Source organism: Lycium ferocissimum, chromosome 4 (assembly GCF_029784015.1).
Source record: "Lycium ferocissimum isolate CSIRO_LF1 chromosome 4, AGI_CSIRO_Lferr_CH_V1, whole genome shotgun sequence".
NCBI lineage: Eukaryota > Viridiplantae > Streptophyta > Magnoliopsida > Solanales > Solanaceae > Lycium > Lycium ferocissimum.
The window spans coordinates 36,471,046-36,490,226 of record NC_081345.1 but is presented as its reverse complement, the minus strand read 5'-3'; the positions used below and the strand labels follow the sequence as shown (position 1 = coordinate 36,490,226).

General features: G+C 34.1%; 3 protein-coding genes and 2 non-coding genes across 6 annotated transcripts; 1 reads left to right on the top strand and 4 right to left on the bottom strand.

The window, feature by feature from the left end:
- Positions 1-683: 683 nt before the first annotated feature.
- Positions 684-755, bottom strand: TRNAC-GCA (transfer RNA cysteine (anticodon GCA)). The gene has a single exon. It is a non-coding gene; the product is annotated as a tRNA-Cys (tRNA).
- Positions 756-2,610: 1,855 nt separating this feature from the next.
- On the bottom strand, positions 2,611-4,849 carry LOC132052648 (uncharacterized). Its single transcript, XM_059444282.1, has 2 exons — positions 4,439-4,849; positions 2,611-4,113 (listed from the first exon to the last, which is right to left on the bottom strand). Exon 2 carries the CDS (start codon positions 3,817-3,819, stop codon positions 3,175-3,177), a length of 645 nt encoding a protein of 214 aa, XP_059300265.1. The 5' UTR covers positions 3,820-4,113; positions 4,439-4,849; the 3' UTR covers positions 2,611-3,174.
- A 2,372-nt stretch (positions 4,850-7,221) lies between these two features.
- TRNAC-GCA (transfer RNA cysteine (anticodon GCA)) lies at positions 7,222-7,293 on the bottom strand. The gene has a single exon. It is a non-coding gene; the product is annotated as a tRNA-Cys (tRNA).
- A 1,776-nt stretch (positions 7,294-9,069) lies between these two features.
- LOC132054663 (glucan endo-1,3-beta-glucosidase 14-like) lies at positions 9,070-11,241 on the bottom strand. Its single transcript, XM_059446638.1, has 3 exons — positions 11,103-11,241; positions 9,757-10,775; positions 9,070-9,308 (listed from the first exon to the last, which is right to left on the bottom strand). Exons 1-3 carry the CDS (start codon positions 11,149-11,151, stop codon positions 9,219-9,221), a joined length of 1,158 nt encoding a protein of 385 aa, XP_059302621.1. The 5' UTR covers positions 11,152-11,241; the 3' UTR covers positions 9,070-9,218.
- Positions 11,242-13,882: 2,641 nt separating this feature from the next.
- LOC132052645 (sm-like protein LSM8) lies at positions 13,883-18,369 on the top strand. Of its 2 annotated transcripts, none has more exons than XM_059444279.1 (6): positions 13,883-14,061; positions 16,406-16,476; positions 16,575-16,615; positions 16,694-16,768; positions 17,873-17,925; positions 18,031-18,369. In XM_059444279.1, the coding sequence occupies exons 2-6, from the start codon at positions 16,440-16,442 to the stop codon at positions 18,119-18,121; spliced, it is 297 nt and encodes a 98-aa protein (XP_059300262.1). In that variant the 5' UTR covers positions 13,883-14,061; positions 16,406-16,439; the 3' UTR covers positions 18,122-18,369. The 2 variants fall into 2 exon arrangements, with proteins under 2 accessions (XP_059300262.1, XP_059300261.1); XM_059444278.1 differs by having other exon boundaries at positions 13,887-14,061; positions 16,383-16,476.
- Positions 18,370-19,181: the final 812 nt, after the last annotated feature.

Genomic DNA, 19,181 nt, shown 5'->3' with positions numbered 1-19,181 from the left:
GATAAGTTTAAAGTAAAAGAAGAAGAAGGAAATAGGCTGAGCTCGATTTAAAATCTCTAGGACATAAATGTAGTTGAGGTGGTTGGTAAGGATAGGTCTGATACATACTTGGACCAAAAATAATAATGATGTACCTGTATTTTTGCAACTTGCATGTCTGTAACAAGATTTTTTTTAATTTTTGCCTCCAGTGTTCAGTAGTTGTTTTGTATCTGGATTAATTTAAATTCACGCACAAAACTCCCACTTTGGGAGTAAGGCAATTCCTACCAAAGATAATTGCATACTCGAAGCTCGAACTTGAATTCTCTTATTAAAAATAATTGGGTACTGTCCATCCAACATTTGGTGCGGTAAGTCTATATGTTTTAACTCCTTTCATATTGTCTCTTAATTATTCTTTTCGTTCTCAAACATTTGTAGCTTAAGTAATTGAATTTAATTCTAAATATTGACGTTTTAAAAGATATTGACTATTCCCAAATTTACTCTTATTGCTTCAAATAGGACGTCTGAGAAAGATAAATATATGATAGCTTAGATAAATATATGTTGTCGTTGAATGTGAATATGTGATTACCAAATACAACTACTTTGGTGAAAAGGTAAAAAAAACTATGATTACCAAATACACATTCGCAGAATATATTTCAAATCGTAAAAAGGGAAAAAGAAATCTAAAAAGGGCCCAACCGGGTTCGAACCGGTGACCTCTTGATCTGCAGTCAAATGCTCTACCACTGAGCTATGGACCCTGTTCTGTAATGTAGCCGAATACTTATTACTCAGTTTCGTTCTACTAAGCAAGAACAGGTACTTATTCCTCTTCTTCAGTAGAGAAAAATAAGATAAAATAACAAGGGAAAACATTACTATTTGTTTCATTTTGTATGGTATTCTTTTGACTGAGCATGAAGTTAAAAAAAAGTCATTTTTATATATCAAAAGTACACTAAGAACTTGTGGTCTTACATATGCTAACAAATTCTCATAGCTAAAAAAAAGTTTGTCACCAATAGCAACATAAAAAGTTTAAAGTTATTTTCTTAAAAATCTAAATAGATGACTTCGTTTGAAATAGACTAAAAAGAGAGCTTGTCATAGAAAATCGAAAAAGATGCAGTATGTTAACTTTGTCGATATTCCAAAAGTTTCATCTTTCTATGAGATAGTTTATGTTGGGATTTGTTTAAATATTATTATTATTATTATTTTAAATTTAAAAATCAAGTGAAAGGATGTGTCTTTTATTAAAGGGTGTGTTGGTTATTAAATATTTTCTATTTAAACCAATTCAACTTTACTTTGCAGAATAACTTTTCTTTCTCTACAAAGTAATCTTTTCATCTTCTCAAACCTCCTTCTTCTTCTCCAAATTCCAAAAGATCAAGTTCAAAGTTTTTGCTTTCCTATAGAATTTCTTCACTATTTGCTTAGTGCAGAAATTCAAAAGCTTGTCATATCCACTAAAACTATTTGCATAAATCACATAGCAATCTCGCAGAGGAGAGGGAGCAAATACCCTTTTTAGGAAAGCGTTTCGTACGTGTGTCAAGCCTCCAATCCAATGTTCTTTATTCATATTTTCCAACAGTTTATGTTTAATTGTTCAGCAAAAAAAAAAAAAAAAATCAATAGTGGTAACTGGTAACATATAAGGAAGTATACTCTCTTTGAATACACCAGCTGATGAACGATATGTATTTTCAAATGCAGCTTCTGAATGTGGACTTGACACTTCAATATGTGCCAAGTCCAACTTGTCACGCGCATTGTACACATTTTTAGCAGCAGGGACTCCAAGAATTTCGTTTACAACTGCTATGCCACGTATTAATGTATCAGGGATATAGTTGTACGTTTATTTTCACCCATTCAACAGCACGATCTTCGTTCACACTGATATCTTTGAGAAATTCATTGCCAAGTCCGATGATTATTTGAATTCCTGAACCTTTAAAAGCTGTTAGAACTCCTTTGTACGCGTCGGAGATTCTGACATTTTTAATCTTGTTGGCCCTGAGAAGCGTTACAACGCTTTCAGGTGCTGGAATATTGTCCGCTATTGTTCCATAATTTATGCCAATGCTCTTGTAGTCAACATGTTGTCTTTGAGTACTTGGACCAGAATACAATGTATATAACTAGTTACTGGAGTAGTAGTTTTTGAATATTGATAATAGGCTAGATAATTGTCCATTCTTCAGGCCGTTATTTCTAGGCATTTGAGTGATGTAAGTAGTCATCCTGATGATTTTGAAAGCACTAGGATGGCTAAGTGCATTCTGGGCTGCCTCTTCATGGAGTAATCAATGAAGATTAAAGAGGCTTAATAGAGAGTTAAGAAATAAGAATTAGCTAAATGCAATCCAATACTACATTTGGGTCAATGATGAGCTTGGATTGGTTGCCCTATTCTACTTATTATTACATCACCTGTGCAGACATTCTTGTCTTTGCTGCTTATGAAGTTCCTATACAATTAGCCTTCAATCCCAAAAAAGCTGGAGTTTGTAATACGCCTCGTGCCAGTTCCTATAAAATTGAGAAACTATACTATGATGTCCAAACTGGACGTCGTGATGGTTATGTTTACAGGGAAACCTTGTCCAATCTTCCTTCTCCATTCGTGGGTGTGAATGAACTCATCAACAACTTCACCAGAAAAGGTACATCAGCTGATGAAATGGTTACCCTTCCTGGAGCACACACCATTTGTATTGCTCATTTCGCAATTTTTGCTAATCGGCTGTACCAACAAAATCTGCCAATTGTTTGAACTGATAAGAGGAGTGGTGGCACATCAAAGTGAGAAATCTTGCATTTACACAAGAATGACTTAAGCTTAGTTGTTTGAACTGGTACTCTGGATACGGAAAAAGAGTAGACACGACAGATAAGTTGCATGAAATAATGAAACATAAGGAGAAAAGAACTCAAGTAATTAAAATTTGTTCTCTTAATTGAAGAGCAATGCAGCTGCTAAAAGTGTTTCTACATCTATGCTCATTCCACTCCTCGTGGCAAATAAAACTGGTCATTCTTTTTCTGTTTCAGTTCTTCTGCAACTCATTTGCAGATAGGGCCTAATGATTCAAGGGTAATAAGACTCCTAGTACAAGCAAAGGGGATTAAAAAGTAGTGACAAAACCATTCATAGGGTCACCAGGCAGCTCAAAGAAGGTCATGGACCAAAGACTTCATGAGAAAACCTTTCACGTTGGCCTTCAAATGTGCAAAGTCCTGCATTATCTTTTCGTTCTCAGAACGGGCAATGCGAAACTCATCTTCTGTTTTGAGGATTCTTTCTTGCAAAGCGTGGTATGTTGCAATATTGCAAGCGGCCAACTCTTTGTTCAATTCTTCCAGTCTCTTCTTGTTAATCTCCATCACCACAAGGTTCCTGGTTTTTGTCTCCTTCAGTTTGCAACTGTCCTTGCCTAGTTGCTTGGCCTCAGAGATATCATTCAACCTTCGATGGAGCCACCAGACATCTAATTTGACAGACTCGAGATCTCTAACTTGGTCAAGCATAGATTGGAGTTTTGTGGAGGTTATGCTTTGCAAATTTGTTTCCTCCAATCTGTTATAGATGTCGCAAACAAGTTCCAACAGTGATGAACAAAAATTCACTGAAGTAAAAGAACTATTCCATGCAATACCTCCATACTTATGGAAAATCTTCTCCAGGACCGGTGCTGCTTCCTTCTTAACTGTATACCTATCAACCATGACTGACAGGTCACCGGGTCTTGATTCAACCTCATCAGAAGAATAGTCATTCATTAGTGCAGCTACCTTTGTAAGGTTGAGACTCATGGATTTTGTTGGACCTGCGCCACTCTGGCCACTTCTGGTTTCTTGTTTTGTCGCATTAGCATTGAACACAACATCAGCCTTACTTACTGTCGTATTGTTCTCGACTACAACTTCAGAGTAAGAAGGAGCTGTTTGAATGTGTTGCTCCTATTTCTGATTTCCAACACCCAAGGCACCATGGTTTGTTGGAATAGATTGATGCACGGAGTCATCAACCTTTTTTTTTTTTGCTTAAGAAATTCCAGAGATAAGATGAGCAGGAAAGTCATGAGTAGTACTCGAATATTGCGACGCCTGTAAAATAAGACATGATGTTTAGACTGATTTCATTAATAAAAGAAAAGTACTATATCATAAGCCATTTTAACTTTATTAGAAAGGGGACTACAGAAAAAATGTTCAGCAGTGTAAAGATTAAAGATAAATACTCATCACTAGCATCATTCTATATTCTACAGTCACATCCAAAGTTATGTGCTCCCACTCACACAACTATATTTCTCTATCTTCTGCAACAATATCGGAAGAAACATTTTTGACTGGGAAGTGGACGAGGGGCCCAGCTAGTGCGCAGTTTAAAGAAGCTAAAAATGGATGAGAATAACACCAATCACCATACCTTAACAGTTCGAACTGGAGACCTTGGCGTTGTAGTCCTAAACTTATACTGATCCATGACTGCCTTCAAATAAGTGCGAGTCCTTGGACGGGATGTTGAAGTATCTGAATACGAAAACCCTGTCAAAAAAAAAAAAACGGAATAGGCAGTTAGTTGATGCAAGTCTATTTGTCTAAATAGGGGCTTATAGGAAAACCAAATAAGCAGCTTTATAGTAGGCAAAATTGACATGAACTAGTGAAGCCATTCTACATGTCATGTAATCCAAGTGCTAGAATATCGTTTTGACGAAAAGCAAGCAATATACCACCAAAAGCACAAACATATATTTTTGTAATTATTTACATCACCTAATAGTTCTTGAGCAAAGAGATTATGCCAATGAACTTGACCTTGTATATTAAGGTACACGCTTTAATAGTTCCAGGCACACACTCTGGACCAAACCCCCCCACCCAAACACACCCCCCCCACCCTCTCTTATCAACTGCTCCATCTCTCCTGCCGAGAGCTAAAGTTTTGAGACTATATGGACTTCTCATCCAGATCTTGAAAATATTGTTCATAAATCCTGGGAGTCTAAACAAAAGATGCAGCAGATAATTCCTGGAAAAGTAAGTTTTTAACAATGGCTAATGCCTGTGCCCCTATCCTATGGATACAGCAACTAATTAACCAATTCGACACAAAAAACAATACCATCCCAGGTAAAACTTTCATACCTTTCAGTTTGTAGAGGATCTGGCTCACTCTGACAACCTTTTTAATCATAAGCAGAACAAACTGACAGTGGCGGAAGTGACAAACTTTGCCACTGAATACTAACGTACAACTCAACATCCCATGCCAGCTCACAAAAACTCAAAACACCTATTTATATGAGCTAGAAACCACCAAAACCCCCCTACTTCAAGCTCAATACATATTGTAGCTGTAGTTCAGCTTCTTTTATAGGCAATACTCCCATCCTTACCTTGCTACAATCATTAGCCTCCGGATCAAAAAAAATCCACTTAGCTTTTTTTTTTTTTTTTTTCTTACCCCTACCCTAGGGATACGTCAAAAAAAAGTGTCCACTTATCAAATCAAGAAAGAATTAAAAACCATAAAGAATTAACCTTATTTTTTCAGATTTGCCCCTATTAAGTGTTATATGATCAAATCCCAATGCCTATTTAATTATGGGTAGTTTAGTCAAATTACCTATTTTTGTCTAGGAGTTAGTATTTTCTTAAGGGGTGTGTAAATGGCTAAGTGGACTCTTTTTTTGATCCGGAGGGAGTAGTAGTTTTTGTTCAGTTACTACAATTGGGCATTGCCCTTCTTTTTTTGTAAACGCGGCAGAGTGGCACTTCTGTGCACACTTCATGTAACACTACTTAGTGAATGAAGTCTTTATCTTCCTTACCAAATACGTATGAAAAACTAAATAACAACAACAACAACAACTGCATACCTAGTATAATCCCACCAGGTGGTGTCTGGGGAGGGTAGAGTGTATGCAGACCTTACTCCTACATTGTGACTGGTAGAGAGGCTATTTCCGATATGAAAAACTAAATAATACCACAAATAAATATCCATGTTCTAACTTTTGCAGTTCAGAAATGTTTTGAACAAAAGTCATTTGCAATTTTAATCCTACCATTCTAGAACAAAGCACATATCCCTTAAAGAACTTTTCCACTTAACACATTTAAGTTAATGCTACATGCAACAACCTTAACACAGCAAAAAACAACAAGGATATGATCAAGAAAATGCAGAGCTGAAGAGTTTACCGAAGGTTTGGGTTCTTGTTTCATCCTTGTCACTCTTTTAAATGAAGAAGCCATTGTTTCTTTCTGTTGAGAAGGAGCTCCTTCAACACTTGAAACTATTTGTGCTTGAGCCTTTCTTGGTTTCCCTTTCTTCCCCATTTTCTGTATTTTTTTTACTAGCTTTCAAAGACCCAATAGTTTCAATTAAAACTGCAAATTCTTTCTTGCTTTCTTCAAAGTTGAATATATTTTTTTCCCTCTCTCTCACACTCAACAGCAGCTACTGAGCTTTGCTAAAGGAAAGTACTCTGCCTGCAATTGCATGCAATTTTGCTTCTAAAATTGGTACTGATAAAACTGATTCAGAGCGTGTCATTGCTTTAATGTTGTCCTCAATAAAATGTTAGGAGGAATGGCAAATTAAAGAGAAAAGTCATTTCACCCCTAAATTTGTCACAAAAACTCACTTTAACAATTAAATTTAAGTTGTATTAGTAAAAAAATATCAAAAATTATAGAAAATAAAAAAAATAGTTTAAAAAATGGAAAAGCTATTTTTTTGTTTTTTTTAAAAGAAAACTGATTATTTAGTTTTCACATTTTTTTAAAAAAATCAACTTTTCTATTTTTTAATATTTTTTCTGATTTTCTAAATTTTTTGATATTTTTTTACAAAATTTTTTCATATTTTTTTTTAAATCCAGATTTTATTTTATTTTTTTAATATATCTTTTTTAAAAAAATATTTTTTTTTAAATCCAGAATTACCACAACATTACTTATTTGGATAATTTTTTTAAAAATATATATTTTTTTTATAAAAGTTATTATTTTTTATTTTGCATTTAAATAGTGATAGTTTAGATAGTTTTCTCAATCTTATGATAGTTTAGGTATGAAACTAAAAAAAATGATAGTTAAGATTTTTTTTATTTTATGTTTTATTTTTATCTCTTATATTCATACCTCAACATATGCAGAATAGATTTCATCCAAAGAAAAAAAGGAGAAAAACAAATATGAAGGGCCCAACCGGGTTCGAACCGGTGACCTCTTGATCTGCAGTCAAATGCTCTACCACTGAGCTATGGACCCTTCGTTGTAGAGCCTCAGAGTAATATTTAATAGTGCCTTTTTGTTTCCAGAAAGTAAAGGGATTAATTATTTTCCTCTTGTTCAATTTCATTTTCTTCTTTAGTTTGAGATTAAAAAAAAATGAGACAAAATAACAAGGGAAAGCATTACTCTTTGTTTCATTTCATAGGAAAATTTGACTGGACATAAAATTTAAGAAAGAAAAGTAACTTTTTAGTATTAAAAATACACTTAAAACTTGCAGTGTTAAATATGCTATGAGATTCTTATAGCTATATATAAAAGTTTGTCAGCAGTAGCACATGAGATTTAAAGTAAAAGACTTTTGAAATGTAAAATGATGATGTTGATCAAAGATTCCTCTACCTCGTATTAGGATTCAGGCACATACCCATATTTATGACAAATGAACGTGTTAATTACGTTTGAGTTAGCAAAATATGACATAAACAACCTAATTAATTAGCTTCATTCTCTAAGTAGGCGTTTGGATGCGATTTCCAAGATGAAATGATTTGGGATGCGGTTTCATCTCATGAGATGAAATAAATGTAATCATCCAAAGGGCGTGATTCCAAGTCATGATTTCGAATTTTATAAATGTAAAAGTTGACTCATAAGTTTATATTTTGTAAAAATAGATCCGTAAGTTGGTAGATATATTTACCAATCATGTTTACCAACCATTTATATCAAATATTAAAAGATTCACAAGTTGGTAGTATATTTATAACAAATTTACTCTTACCAAACATGTGGGAGGATTATATTAAAGAGTAGTTACACTACAACTCATGTTCAATTTTTCATTTTATTGAACTAAAGTTGGATCAATTGATGTTGTATTTTTTAGAAAGGCCTTCTAGTAGCGTATTAATTTTGTTATGAACTATGACTTGCTCATTTGGTCAGATTGTATAAGAATTTGAAAAGTTTTTATCGTTTTCACAACTTGTGGGGTTTTTATGTCTATTAGAAAAAATACAACTGAAGAAATCCAAATTGCATGTCCAAACAAAACTTCAACTTCAAATCTTCATGATTTCATCTCATGATATCAAATCATGTCCAAACGGCTCCTTAGTGGGCATTTGGACATGCGATATAAAATCATGATTTCATATCGTGATTTCAAATCAGCGTTTGTTTATTTGCGCAAAATTTCAACTTCAACTTCATATCGTGATTTCAATTTTTTTAAATGTAAAACTTGACCTATAAGTTTATATTTTGTAAAAAAAATATCCATAAGTTGGTAGATATATTCACCAACCATGTTTACCAATTATTTATATCAAATATTAAAAGATTCATAAGTTAATAGTATATTTATAACAAATTTACACTTACCAACCATGTGGGAGGATTATTCATGTTCAATTTTCCTTTTTATTGAACTAAAGTTTGATCAATGAATGTTATCTTTTTTAGAAAGACCTTTTAGTAGCGTATTAATTTTGTTATGAACTATGATTTGCTCGTTTGATAAGAATGTATAATAATTGGGAAAGTTTTGATGGTTTTCACAACTTGTTGGTTTGAAATCATGATGATTTGAAGTTGACGTTTTGTTTCTGATTTCATATCATGATTTCAAATCATGTCCAAACGGCTCCTAAGTTCGTCATAATACCTAACCCGCATTATCAAGGTGTAAAATGCGAGTGGGGCAATATGACGACATTCGTAAAAAATGGTTATCTACAATTGGCTTCAAGGCTGCTTGCAAATTGTTATACAATTAATGATCAAACTGATAAACTTGAACCAATGACAAATTGAATTTGTAACTATTTTATACCAAGAATAATGGCTTCCATAAAATTGGACAATCAGAGCTCCCAAGCTGTATAATTTTTACAAGTATATTTTGTACAAGACAAATGAGTGTGTCATACGTTCATGAGCTAAGTTTCTATGTACGGTCATAAGTCGACAAATTGAAGTAGCATTACCGTGCTGGCCACAACAATAAACCATCGGAAACTCCAAAATCCGCCTCGCAGTACAAAGTCCTGAAAAGAATTGAAAAATAGTAAAAATCACAACAATAATAACAAAAAGCTCAACAACAATAACACCACAATTGTCACCAAAATTTAGAGTGGGAAAATTTTAGTAAGCTCCCGCTATGCGCAGGGTCCGAAAAAGGGCCGGACCACAATAATCTATTATACAGAAGAAAATTTTAGTAGACAAGAAATATTATTTTTGAAGGTGTAACTTTCTCGCGTGACTCACTCAAAAAAGAAAGATTGAGATGGTCAGACACGACTATGTACGACTTTCATTGAAAATGAGAGCGAGACACACTAAGGAATAAGAAAATTTGACTAACCTCATTCAATACAAGGCGGAGGCGTTTTGAAAAAAAATACTCTCTTGTCTTGTAAATTAGTATAAAATTGACTCCATAATAACTAAATTAATAACCAACTAAAGCTATTCATAGAAGAAAATTACCTTTGATGCTGAAGAAGGCACAAGTCCTCTAAATCCAATTTTATAAGCAATACTTCCATCAGCTTTAAACAATCCAAAGTTCCTCTCAGAAGTTGGTCCAGGTTTCAAATTTTCATTAAACAGAGCAAATACATAAGCTCTCATCACCATTTTTGGCCTATAAGGTGTTCCTTTTTTCTTCAACAACTTTTTACGCAAATTTTTATTATAAGTTCTTGCATTCTTCACATTAGCACCAGCTTCATTCTCATCCCCATTTGAAGCCCATCCAGTTTCTGAACAAATTACGGGCATTTTCTCGAACCCCGCCTTCTCCAACGCGAAATACGCTGCATCAATCATAGCCTCAAACATGTTGTCATAACGCAACTTGGTTTTTGCATCATATATACCACTCGATTTCTCGAATAGTGCATAGTTGAGATCAATGTGACTAGGGTCACTTTTATAGGCCAAAAAAGGGTATGCATTTATGTAGAAAGGCGAACCAATTTGGCTTGAGAAATTCAATAGTGGTAACATATAAGGGAGTATACTTTGTTTGAATACACCAGCTGATGGAGGATATGTATTTTCAAAAACAGCTTCTGAATGTGGACTTGACACTTCAATTTTATGTGCTAAGTCCAACTTGTCAAGAGCATTGTACACATTTTTAGCAGCAGGGACTAATGCTTCCCAGATTTCTACATCTCCACCTCCAAGAATTTCGTTTCCAACTGCTATGCCACTTATTAAGGTATCGGGGAGATAAGGCTGTACGTTTATTTTCACCCATTCAACAGCACGATCTTCGTTCACACTTATGTCTTTAAGAAATTCGTTGCCAAGTCCGATGATTATTTGAATTCCTGAGCCTTTAAAAGCTGTTAGAACTCCTTTGTCCGCATCGTAGATTCTGACATTTTTAATCTTGTTTGCCTGGAGAAGCGTTACAACGCTTTCAGGAGCTGGAATATTGTCTGCAATCCTTCCATAATTTATCCCATACGTACCTGTAAATCCACCCGCCACCAAAACTGTCCAAAAAATAAGAAAAGAATTATCAATACATCTTAGTATAGTACATGGTAGAAGTATTTGATTCTAGTGCTAAATATCTCATCTAAGCAAAAGAGTCGAAATAGAAAGCGACAAAACAACAACTACGCCTCAATCCCAAACAAGTTGGAGTGGTTATATAAATTCTCACTGTTTATGTCGCTCCATATAGGTTCACTACAAATTGGAGAAGAAACTGCATTGCTTTTGCCTTCTAAGTAAACACAACATATAGTCTGATATCATATGAACTATAATGAAAAATAAAGAGCAGCAAGAATAAACGGGGAGAAAAAGAAAAATACCATTATAGAGAAGAATGAGACAGAGGAATAAAGACAAGGATGAAGTCATTTTTTTGGAAAGGTGAGATAATAGTAGTACAGCATAAATCTAGTCCAGTTAGTAATATATGTAACATAAAAATGGCAGCAAACAGTGGCAACTTGGGATACAATGCTTCTTCATCAGGCAAATATGACATAGCTGATAATCCAAAACAATAAAGATTCCAAACTTTAGTCCATAATGAAAGGCAGGGGAATTTACGGTTTCTAGAAGAGGAAAACGTTTTGTTCTAATGTTGTTTTAGAATTTATTCTAACCTTTTCAAAGCAGCCATTAATTTCTTCTATCTAAAACCTAATACCTTTACCATATAGCTTTCCTGCCCTTGTCACCCACCTTCCAAAATCCTGTGAATTCAGAATTTTAAGTATATAAGTTCTGAATTTGAGGACCAGATATTCTCTTTAGTCCTTTTTACTTGTCATATTTTGCTTTGACACGTCTTTTAAGAAAATATTAATTGAAAGGTGACTAAATTATCCTTATTTATCCCTTGATCTCAATCTTATGATACTCTCTTTTACCACACTAATATCTCTCCACATTTATTGATTAATGGTAAAGGTGAAAACTAAGTAGTTAATTATATCTTGATTTTATAAAATGACAATTATTTTGGATCAATTATTTTCAGTAAGAGCAACAACTAAAGTGGACCGGAGGAGTAACTTAGTGGGTCGGAAAAGATTCTTTAATATAAATATAAAACTTGCGTAAAAAATTATCAAGTTTTGTCGAACCCATAAGTAATATTATGAATCCGCCCCTGCCTCCGAGTCCCTTGGCACATTTCCCCTACGCCATATTAAGTCTTACATAAACTTGCAAAATTCATAAGAATTTGTGATTAAAGAAGGAGAATATAAAAGCGACAAAATATTGGTCAAACCCTAAGCCACGAGATGAACGTTAAATAACAACGTAATAACATTAACTTTTTAAAAGTAGATGCACTTCCCGGATATTCATGGAGATTGAGGGCTAAATTGTTATATTTTGAAGCGGGAAGGGGCATGAGACTTTGGAATGGGCAATTATTGGGTAAAACTTCCACTTCTTCCACTTATGTTTATGATTTTGTAACCCTTTATGAATTTATTTCTCATTTTATAATTCTTGTTACAAGGAATCTTTATTCTTATACATAGAAAATTTGAATATAACACACAAGAAGTTTTTGTAGGGTTAGTGTCCAAGGCCCATTTCCACTATTTTTCCTCTGGAATTATCTATCTTCTACATGTTAGTAATCCATACTTTAAGGGGTTGTTTGATCGAAGGAATAAAAATAACAATTCCAGAATAAAGTTTGAGATTTTCTTTTATTATATTTGGTTAGAATTTTTTTTTTGTTTTGATATAAATTATAAATAGTTTCGAGATTATATAAAAACAATTAAGGTGTGGTTTTGATAGATATGCCCTTTTTCCAATCTTTTCGATCAAAGTCTCCTTTAAGAAGATCAATGTTAAAATTGAGAATAAAAGTATATCCAAATTTATCTAATGCAAAATCAAACACATATTTTATATTATATCTTGTATCATGTTTTAATCGAATGAGCCAAATATCTACAAATAAATATATCTACTAAACAACTCATTATTATTTAGTCATCATATTATATACTATGTACATTATAATTTCAGTACAATTTGTTTTCGAGAAAAGGGCCTGATTTACCCCTCTACTTTGGGAAATGGTTCATATTTACCTCTCGTTATACTATCAGTCCACTTATACCCCTACCGTCAAAATAGTTGCAATATTTACCCCTATATTTAACCCTTTTTCCAATCTCTGTCCAAAGTGTCCATTACAGAAAGAGGCCATGTCAAGAATCTCAATTAGATGAGTCTTAAAATTAAAAGACAAATGAACCATTAAAATGCCTTCTTCTTCACCATTAAAATCTTTGTCTTCGACATGTTCAAGAATTGATTGATAAGGAAACCACAACACACCACCACAACCACGACCACCATAAATCAAGCGTGATTTTTCTTTTCTTTTTACTTTTAATTTGTTGTGAACTTTTTTTGATTGAATTTATTGTTTTGGTGCTTACTTTTTTCTGTGTGTACAAGACGTAAATTGAATGATATTATTGTATTGAATTTTGTTGTTTATGAAATTTGAATCTTGATATGTTAGTTAATGTGTGCATTTGTCAGCTAGATTTTGAGATAAAGAGGTAATTGGGGTGAAAGGGAACAACTTAATTATCATCGTCAAATTAGTTTCTTTTTCATTTTTCTGGGGTGATAATGGAGTCTAGAAAGATAAAGAACAAAGACGATATTTAATTCTTCAACGGTGAAAATTGTTAAATATCTTATCTTGATGAAATACATTAAAACCGGTAACTATTTATTTAGTCGGAATCATTTTAATAACAAGAAGAAGGCATTTTAATGGTGAAGAAGAAGGCATCATTTGGTCTTTTAATTTTAAGACTCATTAATTGGAATTTGACATGGCCTCTTATGTGGCAATGTAATGTTTGGACAGGCCTGGCCCACGACATTGACCAAGTGGACAAGGTTAAATATAGGGGTAAATATTGCAACTATTCCCAACAGTAGGGTATAATTTTTGATAGTATAACGAGGGGTAAATATGAATCATTTCCCAAAGTAGAGGGGCAAATCAGGACCTTTTCCCTTTGTTTTCGGACAAAACGACCCTTAGGTACACACTTCCCGACTATAGTATAGTCAAATCACCAAACGCTTGGTCTAGGACTGCTCTAGGTGAAAATCTCTCTATTGAGGAATCAAATATCGAGGACCCAATCGAAGTTTAAACAAAACTTTTAAGGATCGCTTTATAATTCACTAGGTACATACTTTAACGCACGACGTCTCACTCCCCTCAGTTGAGTTTCGACAACTCCTCGAAGATTCTTTTGGCAGGTAAATTACTAATTTTAGGGCTGAAAATTAGGGTTTTTTTTAGGTTTGTTTAAAATACATGCTTTATACAGACGATAAGAGGGTACTGTGTTGGAATTTAGGGTTTATATTCAATGAACTTAGTGTGATTATGTTTGTGGGTTAAATTATACTGTATATACAAGATTAAAATTAATTTTTATGTATATATAGTAGATGTTGAATTCCTTGGCTTTTTCGTATGTTTACTTAATTTTTTTGAACCCCCTTTTAGTGAAAATGTTGGCTCCGCCGCTGCCCATATTTATGCTGTACATTCTGTTTAAAACTTTAACACGAGGTGCAAAACTTTTAAGATCAATAGTTTCAGTATAAAGGTTACTAAGTTGTTTATTATTTGCATTTGAAACATTTGTTCTGATGAGTTCTTATTTGGAGATTATTTATTGGATATTTGTTTTGCAAAATTCCAGGGTCTCACTGCATAATGGAGTTTGTGTTGTTTTCTAGAGAAAGGAAATAATATATTTTAGAATTGAAAAGAAAACCCTATTGTTCATTTTGGTGTAAAGAGGGATTGGTATTTAGGTTCATCTGTTGGCTCACTAGAATAACCTATCTGAGTTTGATGATGTTGTAAGCTTTTTAATTCCCTTCATTAAACAGAAAAAAAAAAAAAAAAAAAACGATGGGCATAATTAAGCTTTTGAAATGATCTGTCTTCATTTTGGTTATAATAAGCAGGGTCAGGACTTATCTTTTTATGTGTCAGCATACTAGGATGACCATTCTTGATCATCTGCATGAGAATTTAAAAGTTTCTAACATAGCTAAATCAATTTGTATGAAGCAGTAGTGAATTTCTCGTTATTAGTTGGAATTGGGGTTCAGGACTCAATTTGAGCCCTAGCTATACTAGAATAGTCAATCTCGTTCCATTTGGGTGAAAGCATGTGAACATCCCTAATGTACTTAAGCGAACACATAATCATTGTCATGAAAGCACCCCATGTCCTTAGAGATTGTTTTTTGAGCCATTAACACTGCATATTCATTTGGCATAAGAACTTGTAAGCACGCTTATTATAGTCAAGTACACTAACTCGGAATTTTACAAATGCAAACAATATACATAGTTCTCGCTTGCTTTAACAAATAGGATTTGGAAATGCTTCCTAGAGCATTATCTTGTTCCTTTAGGCATCAAAACTTGCTAGCATCTCCAAATATAGACTGGGCAGAACCATATTTTTTTAACAAAGGGATAGAACCTTATTCTTGTCCTTATTCAACTATTAGTTCTGGTAGAGCTTGACATTAATCGAAGCAATCAGGTTACATCAGTTAGCTGCAGGCAGTTGATCATCCAGCTGTTAAAAGTCACATAAAACATAATAAGCCTTTTCCATCTATGTAGATAACAGCATTATATCTTTCCAATAGTGTCTTAACTTCAACCTCTGATACATGCATGTCATGTCAATATAATGTGCCTTAACTCTTTTTGTTCCTAGTTTACCTCATGTATCTTGCACTTCAATTTACATTCATTGTCTCCAAGTCTTTATAGTATATGTTGCTACACCATAATTTTTGGAACTAATAAAGTAGAAAAGGTAAGACCTTCCTGTGTTTCCAATTTCTTTTCTTAATTTTTCTCCTTAGAAGCTCCACCACTCTCTCCTGAAAAAAAAAATAGTTTCATTCTGACTCCATCTTTTAAAGCCTGTTCTGATTTTGTGGTCCATAACCTTCTTTTTCACCTTTGGCCTTCTGTTATCTTTCACAATTCATGGGCTGTCTAAGCCCGCCATTGGAGCTTATAATGTCAAAGTTAAAATGACAACAGCCCTTGTAGCATGTGTATGATCCATTCCTTTTTCAGCAGGCCTAAAAGGGATATACAGATAGTACTCGAGAATTCATCTTTTATTTTATTGAAACCTAAATCATAGCTTTTGATCTTGGGATTTGAGAGAAACATTTAGAAAACTGTCTGAGTAAAGGTGGATAAGAAAAAGGAATTGGAAGATTTTTATATTCAACAAAATGACCTGTGATTGCATTACTGTATATCTTTTATACCCAGATATAAAAACAAACGACAATATTATGATCGTCCGAATCTTTACTTGATTAGGCTGTGTTCAGTTCTTTGTTTGATCTCTTCAATGAATCACCTTTTCCTAGAAAAATGAGCAAATGCCTCACCAGGAAAGTTTAGTCAGCAAATACTTTAATTCCACGTAGCTCTTGTATGGTGACATTCTTGCATCATTAGTGTGATTAGTCCATATTAATGTTATTCTAACTTGTGGACTTTCTATTATGGTTTTGACAAGGTTTAAGCATACGTTTACTGTAGAAGCTGGCAACTAAGTTTCTGCTAACTCTGCAACATGTCAACTGGACTTGGGCTTGAGTCTCTTGTTGATCGTAAGTGATCCTTGTATTTATTTTCTCTGTCTTGCTTTATGAGATTAGCTCATGTTTTAAGGAATAACACTCTTTGTTTTTTCTTTTGGTGCTTCCAGAACAAATCTCGGTTATTACAAATGATGGACGGAATATTGTGGTGAGACACTGTTTGCTTATCTTGCCAACACTCTGACTGGAGATTCTTTATTTTGCTGACTAGTTGGTTCTTTTTCAGGGAATTTTGAGAGGATTTGACCAGGCTACAAACTTGATTCTTGATGAATCACATGAAAGAGTATATTCAACAAAGGTCCGTCTAAGCCCATCTGAGAATACATCAATCATTTCTAGACATTTCATTTTGATAGTGATGTACAGTAATTTATAAAAATTTACAGTAATTTATAAAAATTTCTTTTGAACAATGTTCTGGATATATGTGGATTTTTCCTATTTATTCCTTGCAATTCCCTTGGATACCCAGTCTTCTACCAGCTCATTAATCTTTGCAATGATTTCTTCAGTCATTACACGGCAGTCTAGTTTGTTGCTAGGAATAGTACCTTTGGTCTAGTTTTGTTGCTAGAGAGTTAACCATTTGAATGCCTGAAAATTTTAACTTTCAGGTTCTACTTTCTATCTAAGTAGGTAATTGTCTCATAAAAAAATGCCAAAGAAGGACAAAGCAACATGCAACTATGCCGTCTTGTCAAACAGGATTCCCGAATGTGGGACCTAACTAGTATCTACTTTAAGTTTCGGTGTTACTGGAACAATTCATTTAGTCGTTCACTGCAATTTGAGAAATTCCCTCATGGTTTCATAATCTGAGAATTGAAGAGTGAGATTACATCTCGTATTTTGCTTTATCTGAAAACGGGGTATCATAATATCCTCATGGCGGAGTATGGTTTTCCTGAATGTCCACCCTGTAGCAGTAGCTGTGAAGATGTATTGGTATGACTGAAATTGTGTTTGCTAACTAGAGATCCATGCTATACTCGTCTACTATAAGTTTCGGGGTTACTGGAACAATTCATTTAGTCGTTCACTGCAATTTAAGAAATCCCTCATGGTTTCATAATCTAAGAATTGAAGAGCGAGATCACATCTTGTATTTTGCTTTATCTGAAAACCGGGTATCATAATATCCTCATGGCGGAGTATGGTTTTCCTGAATGTCCACTCTGTAGCAGTAGATGTGAAGATGCATTGGTATGACTGAAATTGTGTTTGCTAACTAGAGATCCATGCTATACTGGCTTCTTTTGCATTAAGATTCCTTTTTTCCATGCTTATAACCCCAAAAGGAAAAAAGGATTCCTTTTTCCTTCATTTCCAGTTATGCTGTGGTTTATTGGCATCGTTGTCCTTGGTGTGTTGAGTAGTACTAATCCTTAACTTTAATGTGCAGGAAGGTGTGCAGCAACTTGTGTTGGGTCTTTATATTATAAGGGGGGACAACATGTATGTGTACTGTTTGCTGCCACTTCTTATTTAAGGATGAATATAGTTTGCCAAAAACAAGGATTCCTTTTAGCTCTAATAGTTTGTTTTGTTTCATTGTTGCAGAAGCGTCGTTGGGGAATTAGATGAAGAGCTGGATGCCAACTTGGATATGTCAAAACTGAGAGCACACCCTCTAAAGCCAGTTGTTCACTGACCTGCAACTTGGTGTGAGAGTGGAATGAGGGACTTTTGTACAACTATCAAGTTAAAACTTCAGACATGTTCTGTAGCTAAGAACACAAACTGTTTTAGTTTGTTAGGTGCCATTATATGTCTTTTAAGTTTCCCTCTCTGATATTAGCTTGCGGAAGATTTTGAACCCTGAGTGGATGAAACATCAGTTTAGTTGAGGAACTTTTTTACAACTATCGAATTAAAATTGCAGGCATGTTCTGTGGCTAAGAGCACTAACTGTTTTAGTTCGTTAGGCGCCATTATATGTCTTCAGTTCGAAAGAATTTGAACCAGAAATGCTAGAGTATCATGTAGCTCTTCTGGTCCTGATTAATTGTATTAAAGTTTCTTGCAGTGCTTAGCATACGTAGTCCAGAGGACGGATGGGTGGCTGGGTTGGGGGAGAGGGGTGGGGGGTGGCGGTTGTGAAGATGACAAGGTATAGTTGTATAATTTTGATGATAAGAATCATGGTTAGTGAATTTGTATTTGGGTTTACCACCTGGTATCTGAAGGAAGAAATTGTACGGTTTGCCCTTCAAATGGGTTGGTCTTTAATTTTGCCCTTCAAAATCGAAGGCATAAGTTCTTTATGCCTTGGCGGGTAGAAGTTCTTTAAGGGTGTGGGCGTAACTTATGGGATATTGTGATGAATATGCAAACTTATGTTCCGCGAAAAGTTACTTCGTTTTGAAGCGCAAAAATAATGACCATTGACCAGCACAAAATACGGCCAAAAGTGCAAATGGCCCTATATGAAGCTCAACAATTTTTTGCACGGAGTGCCCTTCTTTTAAAGGGTATGTTTTAAATTTTCTTATATTTGTTTAAATTATATATTCTTTAGTCTTTAATTTTTGCGAAAAAAAAAATTAAAAAAAAAAAATCGCAAGATAAGGGTTTCGTGCATACTTTTGTTATGAAGCTTCATACCTTATGGGCAAATAGTATCACGGTCCGTGATAACTTTGATAATTTCTTCACAAAGTTACGGTGAGGCATACTTTTAATGAAACTTTCTTCATCACAACACTTGCACA

Coding starts and splice junctions, on each gene's coding strand:
- LOC132052648 (XM_059444282.1), bottom strand. CDS start 3,819: ATGAGTCTCAACCTTACAAAGGTAGCTGCACTAATGAATGACTATTCT.
- LOC132054663 (XM_059446638.1), bottom strand. CDS start 11,151: ATGACTTCATCCTTGTCTTTATTCCTCTGTCTCATTCTTCTCTATAAT. Junction 10,776..11,102: donor TCTCATTCTTCTCTATAATG/GTATTTTTCTTT, acceptor TTTTTTGGACAG/TTTTGGTGGCGGGTGGATTT. Junction 9,309..9,756: donor TGCCTTCTTCAGCATCAAAG/GTAATTTTCTTC, acceptor AATTCTTTTCAG/GACTTTGTACTGCGAGGCGG.
- LOC132052645 (XM_059444279.1), top strand. CDS start 16,440: ATGTCAACTGGACTTGGGCTTGAGTCTCTTGTTGATC. Junction 16,477..16,574: donor GCTTGAGTCTCTTGTTGATC/GTAAGTGATCCT, acceptor TGGTGCTTCCAG/AACAAATCTCGGTTATTACA. Junction 16,616..16,693: donor ATGATGGACGGAATATTGTG/GTGAGACACTGT, acceptor GTTCTTTTTCAG/GGAATTTTGAGAGGATTTGA.